At 36.0% G+C, this 17,770-nt stretch overlaps 2 protein-coding genes across 2 annotated transcripts; both read right to left on the reverse strand.

Annotated features, from left to right (window-relative positions):
• Window positions 1–24: 24 nt before the first annotated feature.
• LOC135729769 (gamma-glutamyl hydrolase) lies at window positions 25–6,099 on the reverse strand. Its single transcript, XM_065247619.2, has 9 exons — window positions 5,563–6,099; window positions 5,350–5,464; window positions 2,482–2,532; window positions 2,115–2,199; window positions 1,776–1,914; window positions 1,106–1,212; window positions 931–1,024; window positions 708–845; window positions 25–632 (listed from the first exon to the last, which is right to left on the reverse strand). Exons 1-9 carry the CDS (start codon window positions 5,663–5,665, stop codon window positions 514–516), a joined length of 951 nt encoding a protein of 316 aa, XP_065103691.1. The 5' UTR covers window positions 5,666–6,099; the 3' UTR covers window positions 25–513.
• A 1,228-nt stretch (window positions 6,100–7,327) lies between these two features.
• On the reverse strand, window positions 7,328–13,258 carry polr3d (polymerase (RNA) III (DNA directed) polypeptide D). Its single transcript, XM_065247620.2, has 9 exons — window positions 13,102–13,258; window positions 12,256–12,422; window positions 12,130–12,173; window positions 11,839–11,993; window positions 11,102–11,223; window positions 10,777–10,936; window positions 10,434–10,684; window positions 8,197–8,346; window positions 7,328–7,747 (listed from the first exon to the last, which is right to left on the reverse strand). The coding sequence occupies exons 2-9, from the start codon at window positions 12,415–12,417 to the stop codon at window positions 7,631–7,633; spliced, it is 1,161 nt and encodes a 386-aa protein (XP_065103692.1). The 5' UTR covers window positions 12,418–12,422; window positions 13,102–13,258; the 3' UTR covers window positions 7,328–7,630.
• Window positions 13,259–17,770: the final 4,512 nt, after the last annotated feature.

Below are 17,770 nucleotides of genomic sequence, written 5' to 3' on the forward strand. Positions count from 1 at the left end.
TAAAAACTGCTCATTCTAAGGTAATAAAAACAATACAGTTTATTATGTAAGGCCTTTATACACCACTGATAATATAGTTATGTATATTGCATTTCTGTCAAGAGATCCTAAGAATTTACACAATACATCTTTAACTCAATGATTTTTGTTTCACTGGGATGTAAACAAATGTATTACAGTAAGTATGGGTTGCATGATAAGTTCAACTCTTAATTTGTTCTGCCATAACAAATACACAAACAAGCTATATAATAAATGTCAATTACGCAAACACACACACACGCGCGCACACACACATAACACATTATACACACATAACATTATTTCAGAAAACAAGAAAATTATGTAAAACAAATTATGTGACAATCTTGTCTGGTCTCACAAAACTAAATATTGCCCTCTGCTGGCTCAGTAAGCATAATGTATCTCATATGTTCAGTGACCAAATACTAAAAGGTTTGTTCTTTGTTTTTCTTTTTAATTTTCCTGGCATCTTGCATTATGCCATGTCTCTCAAAAGAAATAACACTGTTCATATCCAGAAATATTTCCCACATAAACAGGGTTGTAGTTGTAAATAAGAGCTCTGTTTTCTTCTGCTACTTCACTGAAGTGGTGGACGCTTCTCCTTCCTAAATATGGTCAGAAAGATTCATTAAATTCAGGCTTTTAGGTCTCTACATGTCAAGAATATAATAATTTATTACCTTCATTTACAAAGAATTCAGACAGTAGAGATGACACGCGCACAGCATTGCTTGTATGTGGAAAATTGTAATTAGGGTTCCACTGGAAACGGTTTACTTCTGGGTGCCACTGTACACCATAAACAGGATATTTCCTGCCTGCAGACCAATAACATTTGAGTTACGATGTGTACAGCTATGAGAGCTGCTAGTAAATAAAGAGAATAAAATCCCATTTTGTTACCTTCAATAGTGGAAACAAAGACATGTCCATTTTCTGCAACATTTGTTGACAGAATTGAGAAGAAGTCATTTAATTTTTTATTACCCATGAAATCCTGTAAAATAGGAAGAATTCATTTCTTCACTGTTTTGCTGAGATTTGAATGAATAAAATGAATATTATGTTTACAGTTAACCTCTTTGGTCACTCCATAATGATGGAAATTTGCAGTGAGTGGCTCCTGAGACAAAGCTTTATGGACATCAGATGGAAAGTTGTTAAACATGCGACTGGATTGAGCCTCTGTTTAGGGACAAAAGGGTAAAGTTAGCATGAGAAATAATGTTAAACAATATCTGTATTTTAAGAAAAAACTACTATAACTATTAAATTGTTGGGTTTCTATTAGGGATGCTAAACAATTAATTGCGATTAATCGTTAGCAGAATAAAAGTTTTTGTTTACATCATATATGTGTGTGAACTGTGTATAATAAATTTGTATAAATAAATGTACACACATGCATGTATATGTTTTAGAAATGTTTACATGTGTATATACATTTGTATATTTATGTATAATTTATATTATATATAAATATAAATACTTAATATATACATTTTTTTTCTTAAAATTATACATGAATGTGTTCATATTTATATATATACATATTTATTATACACACATATGTGATGTAAACAAAAACTTTTATTCTGCTAACGATTAATCGCGATTAATTGTTTAGCATCCCTAGTTTCTATTGCATCAGGTCGCTATTCCACTTATGAACCTCAACTTATGAAAGATCTGGGCCGCAAAACCAATTACAAAGGATTCAGATATGTCTCAAGACAATATGTTAGTACCTGCAGTGAAGTTTAGTGGATATGTGACGTTCTCTGCTGTAGTGCTACTCAAAAGGTTTTCTCCAGCCACAAACACAGTAAGGAGCTGTAACCCCAGGCATGTTCCCCATATGGGAAAGGTGTCGCCCTCATCATTTGCCTTAGACAGCAAAAATCAACTTTTTATAAGTTTATAACCTTTGTTTCATATAGTACAGTATTCACAGTAATTAGCAGTGTACCATAAAGCAATATGCTAATGCTACAATCTAACCTGAGAAAATGTAATGTAGCAGATTTAACAACAAATTGTATGCACATTTTAACATTCACATACTAAGGCATATATCATTCACCTACTTTAATGGCAAGGCTGAAGTAAAATCCAGCAATGCGAGCGAAGTTTGATGTCTGCAGGTTTACTGAGCCCCCGATGAGGAGAAGACTGTACGAGAGACAAAGTAAAATATTTGTGCACAAAACTCAATTGTATGATTAAGATTGTAAGATTGCTGTCGCTTCAATGTGTAATCCTGATTGAAAGAAAATCAGGTCTTGATTTTATCTTTACAAACTATTGGCAGATTAGATTACATCTAGGTTACTCCAAATAGCAATTGTATCATATGAAATGAAAATCATACATGAATCCGGAAGCATGTAATCACGACTCATTAAAGAGAAATAAAAGCTTAACTTAATAATGTGAGAAAGATGAAGCTCGTACCCATTTATTGACCTGAAGATTTTTTCATGCTCTGCAAAACTCTGGTTTAGCCTGTAACATAAACAGTACGGGGTGGTTTCCCAGACAGGGATTAGTTTAAGCCATGACTAGGCCTTAGTTAAATTAGGATATTTAAGTCATTTTTAAAAGCATAATTTATAAATAAACCCTACGGGTGTCCATCTTGAGACACAACACTCTCACTGATATATTTTAAGATATGTCAGAGCAAGTTGTTTTCGATCAACAGTAACATTTAAGTTAGTCCAGAACTAGCCTTAAGCCCTGTCAGGAAAACCGCCACTACATGTTTAAACTTAACAAATCAGTTTTTAGCTGCTTTTTAAGACAGACAGATGAGAGAGAGAGGGAGGGAGAGAGAAAGACAGACAGATAAAAAGACAGGTAGACAGATAGACAAACAGATTGATAAAAAGACGGACAGACAGACAAGTTCAGACAGAGGGACAGCCACACAAGAAAGCTGGTAGACAGGCAGACAAACACACAGGCAGGCAGATAGGCAAATAGATATATGAATAGCTTTATAAACATACAGACAGACAGACAGACAGACATACATACAAATAAATAAACAGACAGATAAACAGATTGATAATAGACAGACAGACAGACAGACAAGTTTGGACAAAGAGACAGACACACAAGGAGGCAGGCAGGCAGACAGACAGGCAGATATGCAAATAGATAAATGAATAGCTTAATAAACATACATACAGACAGACAAGACAAATAAACAGATTGATAATAGACAGACAGACAGACAGAAAAGTTTGGACAGAGAGACAGACACACAAGGAGGCAGGCAGACAGACAGATATGTAAATAGATAAATTAATAGCTTAATAAACATACATACAGACAGACAGACAGACAGACAGACAGACAGACAGACAAGACAAATAAACAGATTGATAATAGACAGACAGACAGACAAGTTTGGACAGAGAGACAGACACACAAGGAGGCAGGCAGGCAGACAGACAGGCAGATATGCAAATAGATAAATGAATAGCTTAATAAACAGACAGACAGACAGACAAATAAAGAGATTGATAATAGACAGACAGACACGTTTGGACAGAGAGACAGACACACAAGGAGGCAGGCAGAAAAACAGACAGACAAACACACAGGCAGGCAGATATGCAAATAGATAAATTAATATATTAATAAACATAATGACAAACAGACAGACAAGACAAATAAATTAACAGATTGATAATAGACCGACAGACAGACAAGTTTGGACAGAGAGACAGACACACAAGGAGGCAGGCAGACAGACAGACAGGCAGGCAGATAGGCAAATAGATAAATGAATAGCTTAATAAACATACAGACAGACAGACAGACAGACAGACAGACAAGACAAATAAACAGACTGATAATAGACAGAGAGACAGACACACAAGGAGGCAGGCAGGCAGACAGACATACAGACAGACAAATAAATAGACAGACAGACAGACAAGTTTGGACAGAGAGACAGACACACAAGGAGGCAGGCAGACAGACAGATATGCAAATAGATAAATGAATAGCTTAATAAACATACATACAGACAGACAGACAAGACAAATAAACAGATTGATAATAGACAGACAGACAGACAGACAGACAAGTTTGGACAGAGAGACAGACACACAAGGAGGCAGGCAGACATGCAAATAGATAAATGAATAGCTTAATAAACATACAGACAGACAGACAGACAGACAGACAGACAGACAGACAGACAGACAAGACAAATAAACAGACTGATAATAGACAGAGAGACAGACACACAAGGAGGCAGGCAGGCAGACAGACAGACAGGCAGATATGCAAATAGATAAATGAATAGATTAATAAACATACAGACAGACAAATAAATAGACAGACAGACAGACAGACAGACAGACAAGTTTGGACAGAGAGACAGACACACAAGGAGGCAGGCAGACAGACAGATATGCAAATAGATAAATGAATAGCTTAATAAACATACATACAGACAGACAGACAGACAAGACAAATAAACAGATTGATAATAGACAGACAGACAGACAGACAGACAAGTTTGGACAGAGAGACAGACACACAAGGAGGCAGGCAGGCAGGCAGGCAGGCAGACAGACATGCAGATATGCAAATAGATAAATTAATAGCTTAATAAACATACAGACAGACAGACAGACAAGACAAATAAACAGATTGATAATAGACAGACAGACAGACAAGTTTGGACAGAGAGACAGACACACAAGGAGGCAGGCAGACAGACAGAAAAACACACAGGCAGGCATATATGCAAATAGATAAATTAATAAACATACAGACAGACAGACAGACCAGACAAATAAATAAACAGATTGATAATAGACAGACAGACAGACAAGGAGGCAGGGAGACAGACAGACAAACAAACACACAGGCAGGCATAAATGCAAAAAGATAAATTAATAAACATACAGACAGACAGACAAATAGATAAACAGACAGATAAACAGATTGATAATAGATAGACAGACAGACCAGTTTGGACAGAGAGACAGACACACAAGGAGGCAGGCAGGCAAACACACAGACAGACAAACACACAGGCAGGCAGATATGCAAATAGATAAATGAATAGATTAATAAACAGACAGACAGACAGACAAGTAAATAAGGAGGCAGGCAGGCAGGCAGGCAGGCACGCACGCACGCACACACACACAGAGATAAACGGACATACATACATATATAAATAAATAAATAGATAAATTAGACAGATAAATACACACACACACTGAGTGAGTGAGTGAGTGAGTGAGACAGACAGACAGGCAGACCACTTTAGAGACAGACGGGCATGTATCTTACTTGATTGGCATAACTCTAGCACCTCCAGACTCGATGTATGACACGTAAGATGCAGGAATGAAAGTATCTCCAAACTTTTTCAGGGCAGCATCAGTAACCTCTTGAGCCAAGATACCTAGAAACAAAGTTTAACGCGAGAAATAACAGTTAACAGACGTTATCGGGTTGTTCTGAATAATATGAATGCATGAGAAGAGATGATCGATATAGTACCTATGATCGGTCGGTTGTTCTCGTGCCTCTGCGGCAGTATTAAAGGACCAGCACTGCACAGACCTGCAACAATCGCGCACACGAGCACACTGAAGCCGAACATTCTTGACTGATCTAAGACCAGACCTTCGTATACATGAGTATACTATACTGTATTGGTGATTCAGCTGCATGATATGTTCACAATGTATAGCAACCGAAAGTTGGAGGTCATGGCATGGGCGTGGTTTGTACTTTTTGGAGGAAGGAATACAAATCGTGCCAGTATAAACAGGTTTTTCTGGGAAAATACGCACACGTTTGTTCACATTGTAAATCTGACCACGAGTTCCTAAATAATTGAAGAACTTAACTTCTGAAGGTTTTCATGTCTCAAACATGAGTTTCTGTTGACATCTGCAGTCTTCACTAACGTTGCGCGTTTTAGCTTGGAGGCTTGCACGTGCACATTTTCCAGCTGTGCGAAATATGTTGACTGCTCTTTTCCTTTTCCATAATGTTAAACTACGAACAAATCACTCAAGCTTCATTCATCCACCAATTTTCAGTCACTATATTGGAGCAGCAGGAGAACGAGACCGAGACGGACGAGTGACTGAAAGAACCAATGAAAATGACGTCATCAGATTCCTGCCGTTTCGCTGTTCGACATTTCACAAAAGCTAAAAAAAATATTTATTTATTTTTTCCCTTAATTATATAATCCACATGACACAATAACAACTAACCAAATTCAATAATTTTAAGGTACTGCAATTTTTTTGCGTTTCCATCATAGGTCCCCCATTATGCTGAGATTCATTTTTTCACACAGAGAACAAATGAGAAATTCATACAATTACAAAACATACAAACATTTACTGATGCTGAACAAAGCAATGCCATACATTAAGAAACAAGGGTGTGTAAACTAGTTTTGAACAAATTGATGATCAGCGTCAGTCCTTACTTGTATTGTAAAACATAAATGTCCTATGTATAATGTATCATTCTGTTTAAACATTGACATGCACATGGTTTGGTTATGTATAGCAATAGGCTCCGGAACGGATCTGCAACGGATCTGCTCCGAAGCCGACAGCTCCGGTCTGGATCCGTTGCGGATCCGTCCCGGAGCTTATTGCTATCAGGGAATCAACATGGGCATCTGCAGACACACACAAAAAGACCCATATGGCTAAACTAGACACAATGTTCTTGATTTGAATTTATTGCATAGGTCACATTGGTTACACAAGCATGTTTATGTAAGAGTCTTTTAACTTAAAAAGTACATTGCAAAAAAAAAAGTTGCATTGCCATCACATCCGCTACAAGTTAAGGAAACACACCAAAAAGGAAAAAAATGTGCAGAGATGTGTGCCAGGTGATCCCATGAATGCACATGTTTCAGTTTGGGTCCTCTGGCTCTGTAAAAACTATTCTGGCTTCTTAAACTATTACATTTTTTATATCTTTCTGTGTATTAAACTTCTTGTAGCTTGTCTGTCAAAGTGCCCATTTAATCCATCATGTTTAAAAATGGGGCACTATCCAATGCCATTATAAAACTGAACAGAGCCAGGATATTATTTAATACAACTCTGACTGTATTCTGTTGAAGGAAGAAAGTCATATACACCTAGGTCCTAGGATGGCTAAAATATGGGCTAATTGAACCATTCCTTTACCAGATACTAAAAACAGAGTGATGCATAATGCCAATCGGCTCGGTCACATCAGCCAATAAGGACATGAATTACAGACAAAACTAAATAATGATTAAAGACGAGAGCATTTTCTTTTAGTAAGAGCATATTTTATTAACTTAATATTTTACAGTTTCAACCCCAGGTTTTTACAAACTTATTTATTCTAACCTACAATATTTACATGCGTGATAGTGTCTCACATAAAGCACACTTGCATATGACACAATCTGTAAACTCATCAAATAAATCCTTGAGTGTTTAAATAATTTCAGTCAGTCCGATTTCCCAATCTGTGACTTGACATGGCAACATTTTCTCTCACATGGAGATGCACTGTTCTCAGGACTTTACCCAGTGAAATATTGGACAGCAGGTTGTCATGTTCTGTTTTCTAGAAGAGCCTGGAAGTCAGGTGAACAAACCAGCTTGTGTTTTACATGGCCCAGCACCGACATATCTCCTCTTTTTCCCTCGGTATGTACTGATACTAATTCCTACGAGACAAAAGAAAAAGTCATTTAAAACAGGCAAGCTATAAGTTGTGTAATATAAGTACACTGTATAAAAACATTGTTGGTTCAACTTAAAAAAAGTAAGTAATTGGTTGCCTTAAAATTTTGAGGTAATTCAACTTAAAAATATTAGTTTAAATAGTTTGAATTAACTCAAAAATTTAAGGCAACCAGGTAAATTACAGTGTTGTATATAACTTAACTAGTTTGTAGTAGTATTTAAATTTCAGGCAAAATGTGTTACAAAACATCTGGTGTCGTAAATATGTACATTTAAGATACGTTTATTATCTTCAAACAATATATTAATAACTACTAGATTAGGGTTGTATTGAAGACAACTGGAAGAACAAATGCACAAATGTAAATGTATTCTTAGATATTGTACAATGTATTGGATGAAAAAAAGCCTGATGAAGAGTTTAACTGACCTGCAAGAAGGCACAGGGGGTTCCCAACGCCACATCCAGGGTTACATGACCCAAGACAAGCTGAACTTTGCCAGACTTTCGTATAAGCATCTTTCCCACAAAACCCTCCTGGAGATCTTTAAGAAAACAACTGTTCTCTTGAGGCTCCTCCTAACAAAACACACGTACATATGTGAATGCAAAAAAGACATGCAATTTACAAAAAGCCCTAATATAAAGATAAGTATTTAATCTTGTGTTGCCTAAAGGTAATGTATGAATTCTCTTCGAATAAAGAGTCCTAGCAGATTCCTGTTACAATTCATATGTTTGTGAATGCGGGTAGACTACCAATATTCAACAAAGACAAGGTAAAAATGTTTTTTCATTCTCTGTACCCTTTAATGTACTACAGTAAATGCCTGAGATGTTGTTCTACAGTTATGTCTGTGACCTGATTACGCGGACGTGTTCGTGTTCATTTGAATAAAGCCCACCCACTAGCTGCTTATACCCGCCCACTTGCTGTTGCCAAGTAGTCCTGATTTGTAAACTAGGCAAAGTCTGTTTGCTAACGGTATTGTGGAGGTTTTTTTAATGTCAAGATGCAGCAGGTTTTTAGATGTGAGGGTAAACTAATATTGTACATTATGCAGAGGAAGTGAAAAATAGTGGTTAATATATATGTAATAAATAGTTGCAGTGAAATTCCTCCGCACTGTAACCAGAAACTATATTTCTCCTCTTATCATTTTTATGATGACTACTTCCTTAAAACATGCATGGAAAGGTCAAGGCATTTATGTTCCTAATTTGTGAAACCTAGCGCTTCAGGATCACAACCAGTATCACAATATTATTAAGTGTACATTTATTCCTAGAGTTGTGTACTATCGAGATGCTGTGGAAAACATAACAAATAGATTAAAAAAAAGGAAATATACTGACATCATATACGCGTCTATTTACATATTGTTGTGTGCAGAATTCAGTAAATCATACAAAGCATACAATGTCAAAGAGTTTAATCATTTTAAATCATGTTGTATAGTGGTACATTGTGTTACATTGTACATTAACCCAGGGTTAAGCGCAGTGTGAAAAGCCTAAATGCCTTTTTAAGAACGATGTTCAGCAGGTGCTGTCCATGGCAATGGTGCTAAATTGGTTGATAAAGATCTTTCTAGATCCATATTTCATAATTATTATGTATGAGCCAGCGTGAGGATGAAATTAAGAAGTGTCCTGATACATCATATGAAGATATATTAAATCGTTTCATGTTGTTCTGGGGTGACGGGTCTTCAGTCAGTCGAGTGTTTAATACATGGAATATACAGAGACTTCTTGTTTTTAACTTTTTCAGGTGATGGTTTAAAATGTCACAACTGTCCCTCTGGTGTGAATTTTTTTTAAAACTGCAATTTTAATCGACTTGTTTGAGTTTTTATGCCGACACATCAAGCTTCACGCGATCCGACAGCAGCAGTAACTTATGCTTCCCATTCAACACATTGCAAGTTATTTGAACAAACCATAATAAACATATTAAACTACTATTACATGTTTTCAGTATTGTTTTCGTTTTATGGAAATATTATTATGCAGTAGATAAGACATGACATGAGATTATTTGCTTTTTAAAAAATTAAACCATAAAAAGTAACGTTAAGCGCAAACACATCACAAACTATTATAAGCATTTAACTAATAAGAAGTTTATGTCGTATATATTCTGTAACGAAATCTCATTTTTGTAATAATACGTAGTAGTAGAATAAATAAACCAGCTAAATCAGCATATTTTTATCAGCATAATATTAGTTGTTTTTGAATAATTATTGTATTTATGGTTCACTGTAAGTTTCTATGAAAGGTTTTACAGGATGGATGTGTGGATACAGTTAATAGATGCACGTGCGCCACATACACATTCAGTTCTTGTGCGTGTATTATAGTTAAAACAAATGTTTTGTAGAGATTTACTGCGTTTCTATCAGCTTTTATGGCAATCCCTAACTGCACAAGTTATGCCGGTCTTCCTGGATTTCATAATAAGAATTAAAATGTCAGTCAAAACAGCAGACTCGCATCCCTTGCAATAGGTCTACTATTAGCTGTAGTGGCTCACCGGAAGTTTTACCCATATGAGCTCATAGATGGCAGCGCCCGCATTTACGTCAAGAATAGTGTGGATAGAATATTAATAAAGTCATGGAGATTTAACCAAATGTACTAATTTTGCCTTCAGTGCCAACCTGAGTCTCTGTCTTTTGCAGCATTGTCTGTCCATCACTCGACTGCACCTCTGTTTTTGTAGGCCTGGCATCACTGGTTGGTGGTTGCCCTGGCAGCGAATCAGGGAGCTGCATGAACAGAAGCTCCTCCTCTTTGCAGTGATTCCACACCTCGAGTAAATCAAGCAGCGAATCAGGTTCAGGCAGGGGTGGTGGTCTGAACATAGTCTCTCCCTTCTTTGGTTGAGATGCTTCTTCAGGCTCTTGCTTAACTGCGGAGAGACGGTTTCTAGTCAATGAGAGAATTTAACCACATGACACCCACTATTATATTTTCTGTCACGTGTCATTCATTTAGTTTTACCCTTCACTTCAGTTCCAGTGTTGTCTGTGATCATTGGTTCAGTTTCAGTGCTCTCGGTCTCTTCACTAAACTCCTCTTTAAAGACCCATCCAGACACAGCCAGTGGCAGCTGAACCGGACAGCTTCCCTTTTCACCTCTTAGATGAGGATCGTCCAGAAACTGTGGCATAAAGAAACAAAGCGGTGACATTTTATTTTATTTTCGTTTCTTGCCTTTTCTTCATTTTCATCAGTTTTTTTGGGGAGGGGTGTTGAAATATGACCAGGCCTTTTAAGAGTTTACTTGCCAGAAAACAAGCACTTATTTCTTTTGCTGAACACATACATTGTCCTTCTCAAGTTTACGCAGAATTTCTTTAGTCTCTTCTTCTGTCTCTCTCTCCTTTTTGATGTTGATGATTGGAGATGGGCCACTGTTTGGTGTTTCTTTAGCATCATCGTATATACCTACAGAAATAAAAGAATGCAAGGCTGACTAAGAAATGTTACCGTCACATATCATCTACTTGTAGTGTCTTTGTTAGTTTATTAAATAACAATTAATCTCATTGTAAGAATTTTTCTAATTGAATATAATATTCAGCATTGCATTTTCAATGACGCACGACACGTCTCGAGATGGGAATATCCGATCGGTCTGCTTACATTGCGGATGCAAATGCATGCATCCGATTCATATCAGATTTATTTCCACATATAAATGAGTCCTGACACCGATCTGAGAATATCGGAATCGATGCCATTTGAGGGAAAAACATTGGAATTGAGTCACCTAAAACATGCAATATAAATGCGGCCTTAATGTAGGTACCAATACATGTATTCCTCATGAAAAAATGTTATTTGTTAAACACACGTATGTAAATTACGTTCGCGTTTGTTCTAATTTCGTTATAGGTGAAAGGGCATAAGCGTCACACGACAATAAAAACATGGTGAATGCTGTATGTCCGAAATTTATTCATAATGCACCCAAATACACTATATAAAACATACGCAATTTAAAAGCAATGGGCAATACATACTATCACAGTACTCGATTTCAGATGCAGCATATGTCACCTTTTCTTTTGGCCATCATCTCTGCAGGACCCTGCTCAAAGATTGAATGTGATTGGATGACTTCAGGACGACCTCTGCCCCTCCCTCGACCATCTCGCTGTCTGCCTCGGTCTGCATCCTTCCTTTCACGCTTCTTTCCTTCATCAGCTTTTAACCTGTGGTTAAAGAGATTAAGTTTAATAAATTAAATTAGCCTATTTTAGCAACCACACAATTTTTTTTTTTTATTGATGCATTTATTACAAAAACAACAATTGGTTGCCAGTATATGAAGGGTGTCAATTCACTTACTCGTCTTTAGATTTTCGGCCAATAATATTTGGGGTAAAGGTTTTCTGCAGGACAAAGAATTAAACAAGTTTACATTCAGTTTTGTTTGTCATACATGTATTCAGTTGTGTCTGAATGTATGGTCACCTTCTTGACACCTCCTAAAGTGAGGTCTCTGGAGCGCATTGCAGGGAGGCGTCCTGGAGAGATGGAGGCAGGCAGCCTACGACCCATCACCAATCCTCTGCCTCCTCCTACAGCAGATGGCCGAGGAGGACCACTGGGGTCACTGGAGCCTGATTTGTCCATTCCCACTAATTCATCAAAAATACAGACGTGTTAAAACATTGCACATATAATTCAAAATATTCACCACTTGCTAAAAACACTAAAAAATTAGTCTGTTACCATTAGTTATTATTTGCATGACAGCATATTTAAATTGCCATTGTTTACTAAATGCAGTTGGATTACTGGATATTGGAATAATGTTTTACTACTGAATAACTAAAAGAAATCAAAGAAAGCTATAAAAGCTTTAATATTATGATATATGGAACTATTATATTTATTTCCGTAACTTTTAACTGTTACAACCACTCATGATTACAAAATAAGAGTTCGTATACTCGGAAGAAGAATTTCATGAACTGAAATAATATAACGTTTAGAATAACTATAAAAACACACATATATACAGAAACGTATATATTCTACAGAAATGTTACTTTTTATTTTTAATATTGGTTTATTTTACAGTTTATGAGCCCTGTCGGTGACTAATCATCAAATTGTGACCTGGTCTTTTGTTTTATGTTGAAAATCAATAAAAAATAGGATTAATAACAAATACAAAAGCATGCAGTCACGCGTGTGCATTTGACAGCAGACAAACAGTTTCATCAACACACCGGCGCTTTACAATCTTCCGCTTTCCAAACACATGGCAACACGTGACAGTTGAGTGAAACAGACACGAGACAACACACTTACCGAGGAACGTGTGGTCAATATCCTTCAAATGCTGTTAAAGAAAATGAACCAATTTACAACTGAACTACAGAGAAATGCTTTATTTTGTTTATAAAGATAATGACGATGTGTACTGCAAGTTTCTTTAGGGCGGAGTTGCACGTCTAATGGTACTTTGACCCGAGTGACGCAATAATACGATTTATGAACGTCAACTCTGCACCAGTAATGCGCATATTCCAGTCAAGCAGGGTTGTGTGTCTAGAAGGGATACAGCAAACGCCTAAACATACCCCAAACGTAACATCTCGCGAGATTTCGGCGTTTGCTTTATCCCTTCTAGTCAAAACAGTTTACATGTAAACAACAGCCAAAGTCCACTTGAGCAAAAACTAGAGGCTGAAAATAAACTTTATTGGCGATTCTACCGAATCGGTACCATTTCCGTCCCCAGAACATTACGGGCCGTTTTCCCGGACAGGGTTTAGATTAAGCTAGGACTATGGCTTAGTTAATTTAGGACATTTAAGTGAATTTTACAAACATACTTTACAAAAAAAAAAAAAAAAAACCATTATTTATGCGCATTTTGAGACCAAACAATGGCATTCGTATAGTTTATGCAAACTGTTTTCAGACAGCTCAAATAGGCATTTTAGTCTAGGAAACTGCTACATTAAAATTAAAAAGTTACAATTAACTTTAAAATACATTTTTAAAGTGTCATGCAAAATAAACTAACTGCATATGTAAATTATATAATTTAAAACATCAATTTAAACCACCTATATTGAAAAAAAATATTAGGCTATTTGTTTTATTTCCCCACTCTTTATTACTATTCTATACCTTTACATTTAATAAATAAAACAATTCAGTTATCTTTATTTTTTGTATTGTTGTTGTGTGCCTCAGTATTCCATATATTCTTTAAATGATTGTTGAATAAAAAACATAATATTTTAGATAAAATAGCAATCATTTTAAAATATTTTAACAGAGGCATCATCTGGATCTTCAGAAGCATCATCAGACCAGAAGTTAATTTTCTGGCTGTAAATGCTGAAACATAAAAATAAGAACACATTTTATAATTTGCATTATTACAGCTATTATTATGTTTTTCACTGACTACTACTATTAATGGGTTACTTGTCACTTTATTGTATAATAAATAATATAATAAAGAAAATATTAGAAATCACTCTAATATACAAAAATAGCTTTTAGAATTAAATTCATTTATATATTTAAACATATCAAAAACATACAGTAGGCATACTGTACTGGCATACTTACATCTTTCAATTATCATTACAGTTGCATTTGGTCCCTCATCTTTGGAAGGACTCTATAATCGTTCCGGTTCCAAAAATAAAAGCTCCTAAGCTACTGAACGATTTTAGACCTATAGCGCTCACTTCCCTGGTGATGAAAGCATTTGAAAAACTTGTGAAGACTTCCATAATGAATTCTGTGCAGGACAAATTAGATCCCTTACAGTTTGCGTATAGGCCAGGTCGGGGGGTGGATGATGCCACAGGAACACTTTTAAATTTAATCTTAAAACATCTTGAGGGAGCAGGTTCTTTGGTCCGGTTGCTATTTGTTGATTTTTCCTCAGCGTTCAATTGTATTAGACCCCATGTTTTAGCCGATAAACTAAAACAAAATTTTAATATTGATCCTGGCTTGATCAGCTGGCTGATGGACTTCTTAACAGAGCGGCCCCAGCGTGTTAGGGTGAACGGGGTCCATTCAGATGTTCTCTTATCATCAGTTGGATCCCCACAGGGCTGCGTTCTGTCACCACTTTTGTTTGTTTTATATACCAATGACTGTCAAAGTACCTACCCAGGTCATCATGTTGTTAAATTTGCAGACGACTCTGTCATCGTTTCACTTTTAAGTCAAAAAAAACTTTGAGCACGGCCCTGTTTTATCAGATTTTGTTGAATGGTGCGAATCTTCCTTTCTTAAAATAAATGTAAACAAAACTAAAGATATGCTTATTAACTTTGGTAGGACATCTGTGTCTCTTAGTCCAGCTCTTATCAACATTCAAGTTGTGGAGCAGGTAGAAACCTATAAATACCTGGGGACAGTCATTGATAATAAGCTATGCTTTGAGTCACAAGTAGATGCAGTTTGCAAAAAGGCTCATCAACGTATGTATTTTCTTCGCAAACTTAGAAATTTTAACCTGGATTCTGCTTTTATGAAAATGTTTTATACTTGCTTTATTGAATCAATTTTTACTTTTTCATTTATCTGTTGGTATGGCTCCCTCTTGGAGAAGCAAAAGAACCGTCTGACTTCTGTAGTTAATGTGTGTAAAAAAATAGTTGGAACTGCTTTAAATGATCTTAGTGAAGTGTACAGGGTCAGATGTGTGAAGAAGGCTAAGGCTATTATCTCTAATCCTTCCCATCCTTTGTGTCAAGAGTTTTTACTGTTAAATTCTGGGCGCCGCTATAATGTCCCACGTTGTAAGACCAACAGATTCAAAAAGTCTATGATCCCAAGAGCTATTAGTTTTTTAAATGATTGAGGACAACGTACTGTATTATTATATGTTTTGTATATTGTATGTAACTGCTGCTGTAAACCAAATTGCCCCACGGGGGACAAATAAAGCTAAACAAACAAACAAACAAACAATACTAAATAGTAAATTATGGACATTAAATAAACATTATCTATTAGGTTTTTTAGTATTTGAAATATTTTTCTTTAAACCATATTTTCCACCTCTTCTGGTGCTGTCCTTGCATGACTGTCAGGGTCTGATGTGTTTTAATTATCCATTTTATTTTAAACACATTTCAGCCTGACAGAAGACAAATCATTTAAGCATCCAAGCATAAATAGAAGTCCTGCTGATGGGCAATAACTCACACCCACCCATAGCCCATAACATCATTCACAGACCTGAAAAATAAAGACAATTGTGTTAAGAAATTGCTTGAACATTTGACCTTTAAAGAGCATCACTGTGCTGCAGCCAGGATTTTATTTTGCATTTTGTGTGTGATATTGTACGACATTCTGGCTTTGCAGGGGGATGCAAGGTTTGTGACCATATGGTCCAGCATTTGGTTTGGTTCTCTGTAGGTTGTATCATCAGAACATCTTGTCCTTGAATTAAACCATGCAAGAATGAACCGAGATGTAATGAACGCATCCGGGGAAATATACATGAGTGATTATCTTGCTCTAATGACATCTAATTCCTCTAATGTTATAAGAATTTGGAGGAGTCATCTCACTTCTTTTCTATGTATGGGTCCCTTAGCTCTGCAGTGTGAGGGCTGTGTTACTGTAAATCTCACCCTGAAGTCTGGTTACACTCCATGAAGCACACAGTATGACATGAAGCATAGCTACTAGATGTGGTTGTATTTCCTAAATCAAATATGGTCTTTAGCTCAGTAAATGCAGAGTAAGAGACAATCTGCAGAACAGAAGGGTGTGAGATACACAATTGCTCAAACCAAAACTGTACAGTTAATATTTTTACTTATTGCTTTAAAGTAGAAAAGGCCAATTATTTATTTTTTTATAATTCACATACTACTGCTACCATGATAGTTGTATTAAAATGTATATGAATGTATAGATTTATATTAAGACAGACTAAATCATATATATATAGTTTTAAAAGGGCAGCTGTAACAAAAACTGATATTATTCACTGTATGTTAATCACTCTGTATCACTTAGTGATATGCCTGTGAAAACCCAAGACTTGTTTTTATATCAAATCTTCTTACCTAACGTAGATAACATTCTGTGAAAAAATAACCTTGATATCTTTAATATTGATGGATTAAGGTCACATATTATTGATTAAAGTAGACTATTAAAGGGATAGTTCACACAAAAATGAAATATTACCCCATGATTTACTCACCCTTAAGCCATTCTCGATGTTTATAATGATCTTTTTCAGACGAACACAATCAGAGATACATTAGAAAATGTCCTGGTTGTTCCAAACTTTACAATGGTAGTAAATGGTGCTTTAGATTTGAAACCCCCAAAAAGTGCATCCATTCTTCACAGACGTAATTACCACGAATCCAGGGGATTAATAAAGGCCTTCTGAGGGAAATCAATGTGATTTTGTAAAACATATATTTAAAACTAAAATAACTAGCTTGGAAAACGAAACAACGAACGTGTGTTCACAAGAAAGTACGTTTAAGGTGTACGACGTATAGGGCATAGCGTACGAGACAAGTCAGGAAATAAAAATCTAAAACAGGGATTAAAAAGACAATATCAGAGGATTTCGATATTAGAGAAGCGGTTATTGAGGGTTTTTTTTTTGCATGCAGTTCTGTGATCCTCACTACGCCACTACTACATACATCATACGCTGAAAAAAACATTGTTCTTTACCGGAAGCTAGTTATTTTGATTTGTAAAGTTTTAAATATTCATATTTTCCTTACAAAATTGCATAGATTTCCCTTTTTGACCTCTTGGGGCCATGTGGATTACTTCTGTTAGGGATGAATGCACTTTTTGGGGCTTCAAATTTAGAAGCACCATTTACTACCATTATAAGGCTTGGAACATCCAGAACATTTTCTAATAGAACTCTGATTGTGTTGTTATTATATTAGGGCTGTCAAAAGATAAATCACGATTAATCGCATACAAAATAAAAGTTTGTGTTTGCAAA

This window comes from Paramisgurnus dabryanus, chromosome 11 (genome assembly GCF_030506205.2).
Source record: "Paramisgurnus dabryanus chromosome 11, PD_genome_1.1, whole genome shotgun sequence".
Classification (NCBI taxonomy): Eukaryota; Metazoa; Chordata; class Actinopteri; order Cypriniformes; family Cobitidae; genus Paramisgurnus; species Paramisgurnus dabryanus.

Excerpts from the sequence above, each read along its gene's own strand:
- polr3d (XM_065247620.2), bottom strand. The coding sequence starts at position 12,417 with ATGGACAAATCAGGCTCCAGTGACCCCAGTGGTCCTCCTCGGCCATCT. Across the intron at positions 11,224-11,838 it reads GATGATGGCCAAAAGAAAAG|GTATATACGATGATGCTAAA; the intron begins GTGACATATGCT and ends TTATTTCTGTAG. Across the intron at positions 7,748-8,196 it reads CCCCCTGTGCCTTCTTGCAG|GAATTAGTATCAGTACATAC; the intron begins GTCAGTTAAACT and ends TTTGTCTCGTAG.
- LOC135729769 (XM_065247619.2), bottom strand. The coding sequence starts at position 5,665 with ATGTTCGGCTTCAGTGTGCTCGTGTGCGCGATTGTTGCAGGTCTGTGC. Across the intron at positions 5,465-5,562 it reads GAACAACCGACCGATCATAG|GTATCTTGGCTCAAGAGGTT; the intron begins GTACTATATCGA and ends CTTTGTTTCTAG. Across the intron at positions 633-707 it reads TGAATTCTTTGTAAATGAAG|GAAGGAGAAGCGTCCACCAC; the intron begins GTAATAAATTAT and ends GACCATATTTAG.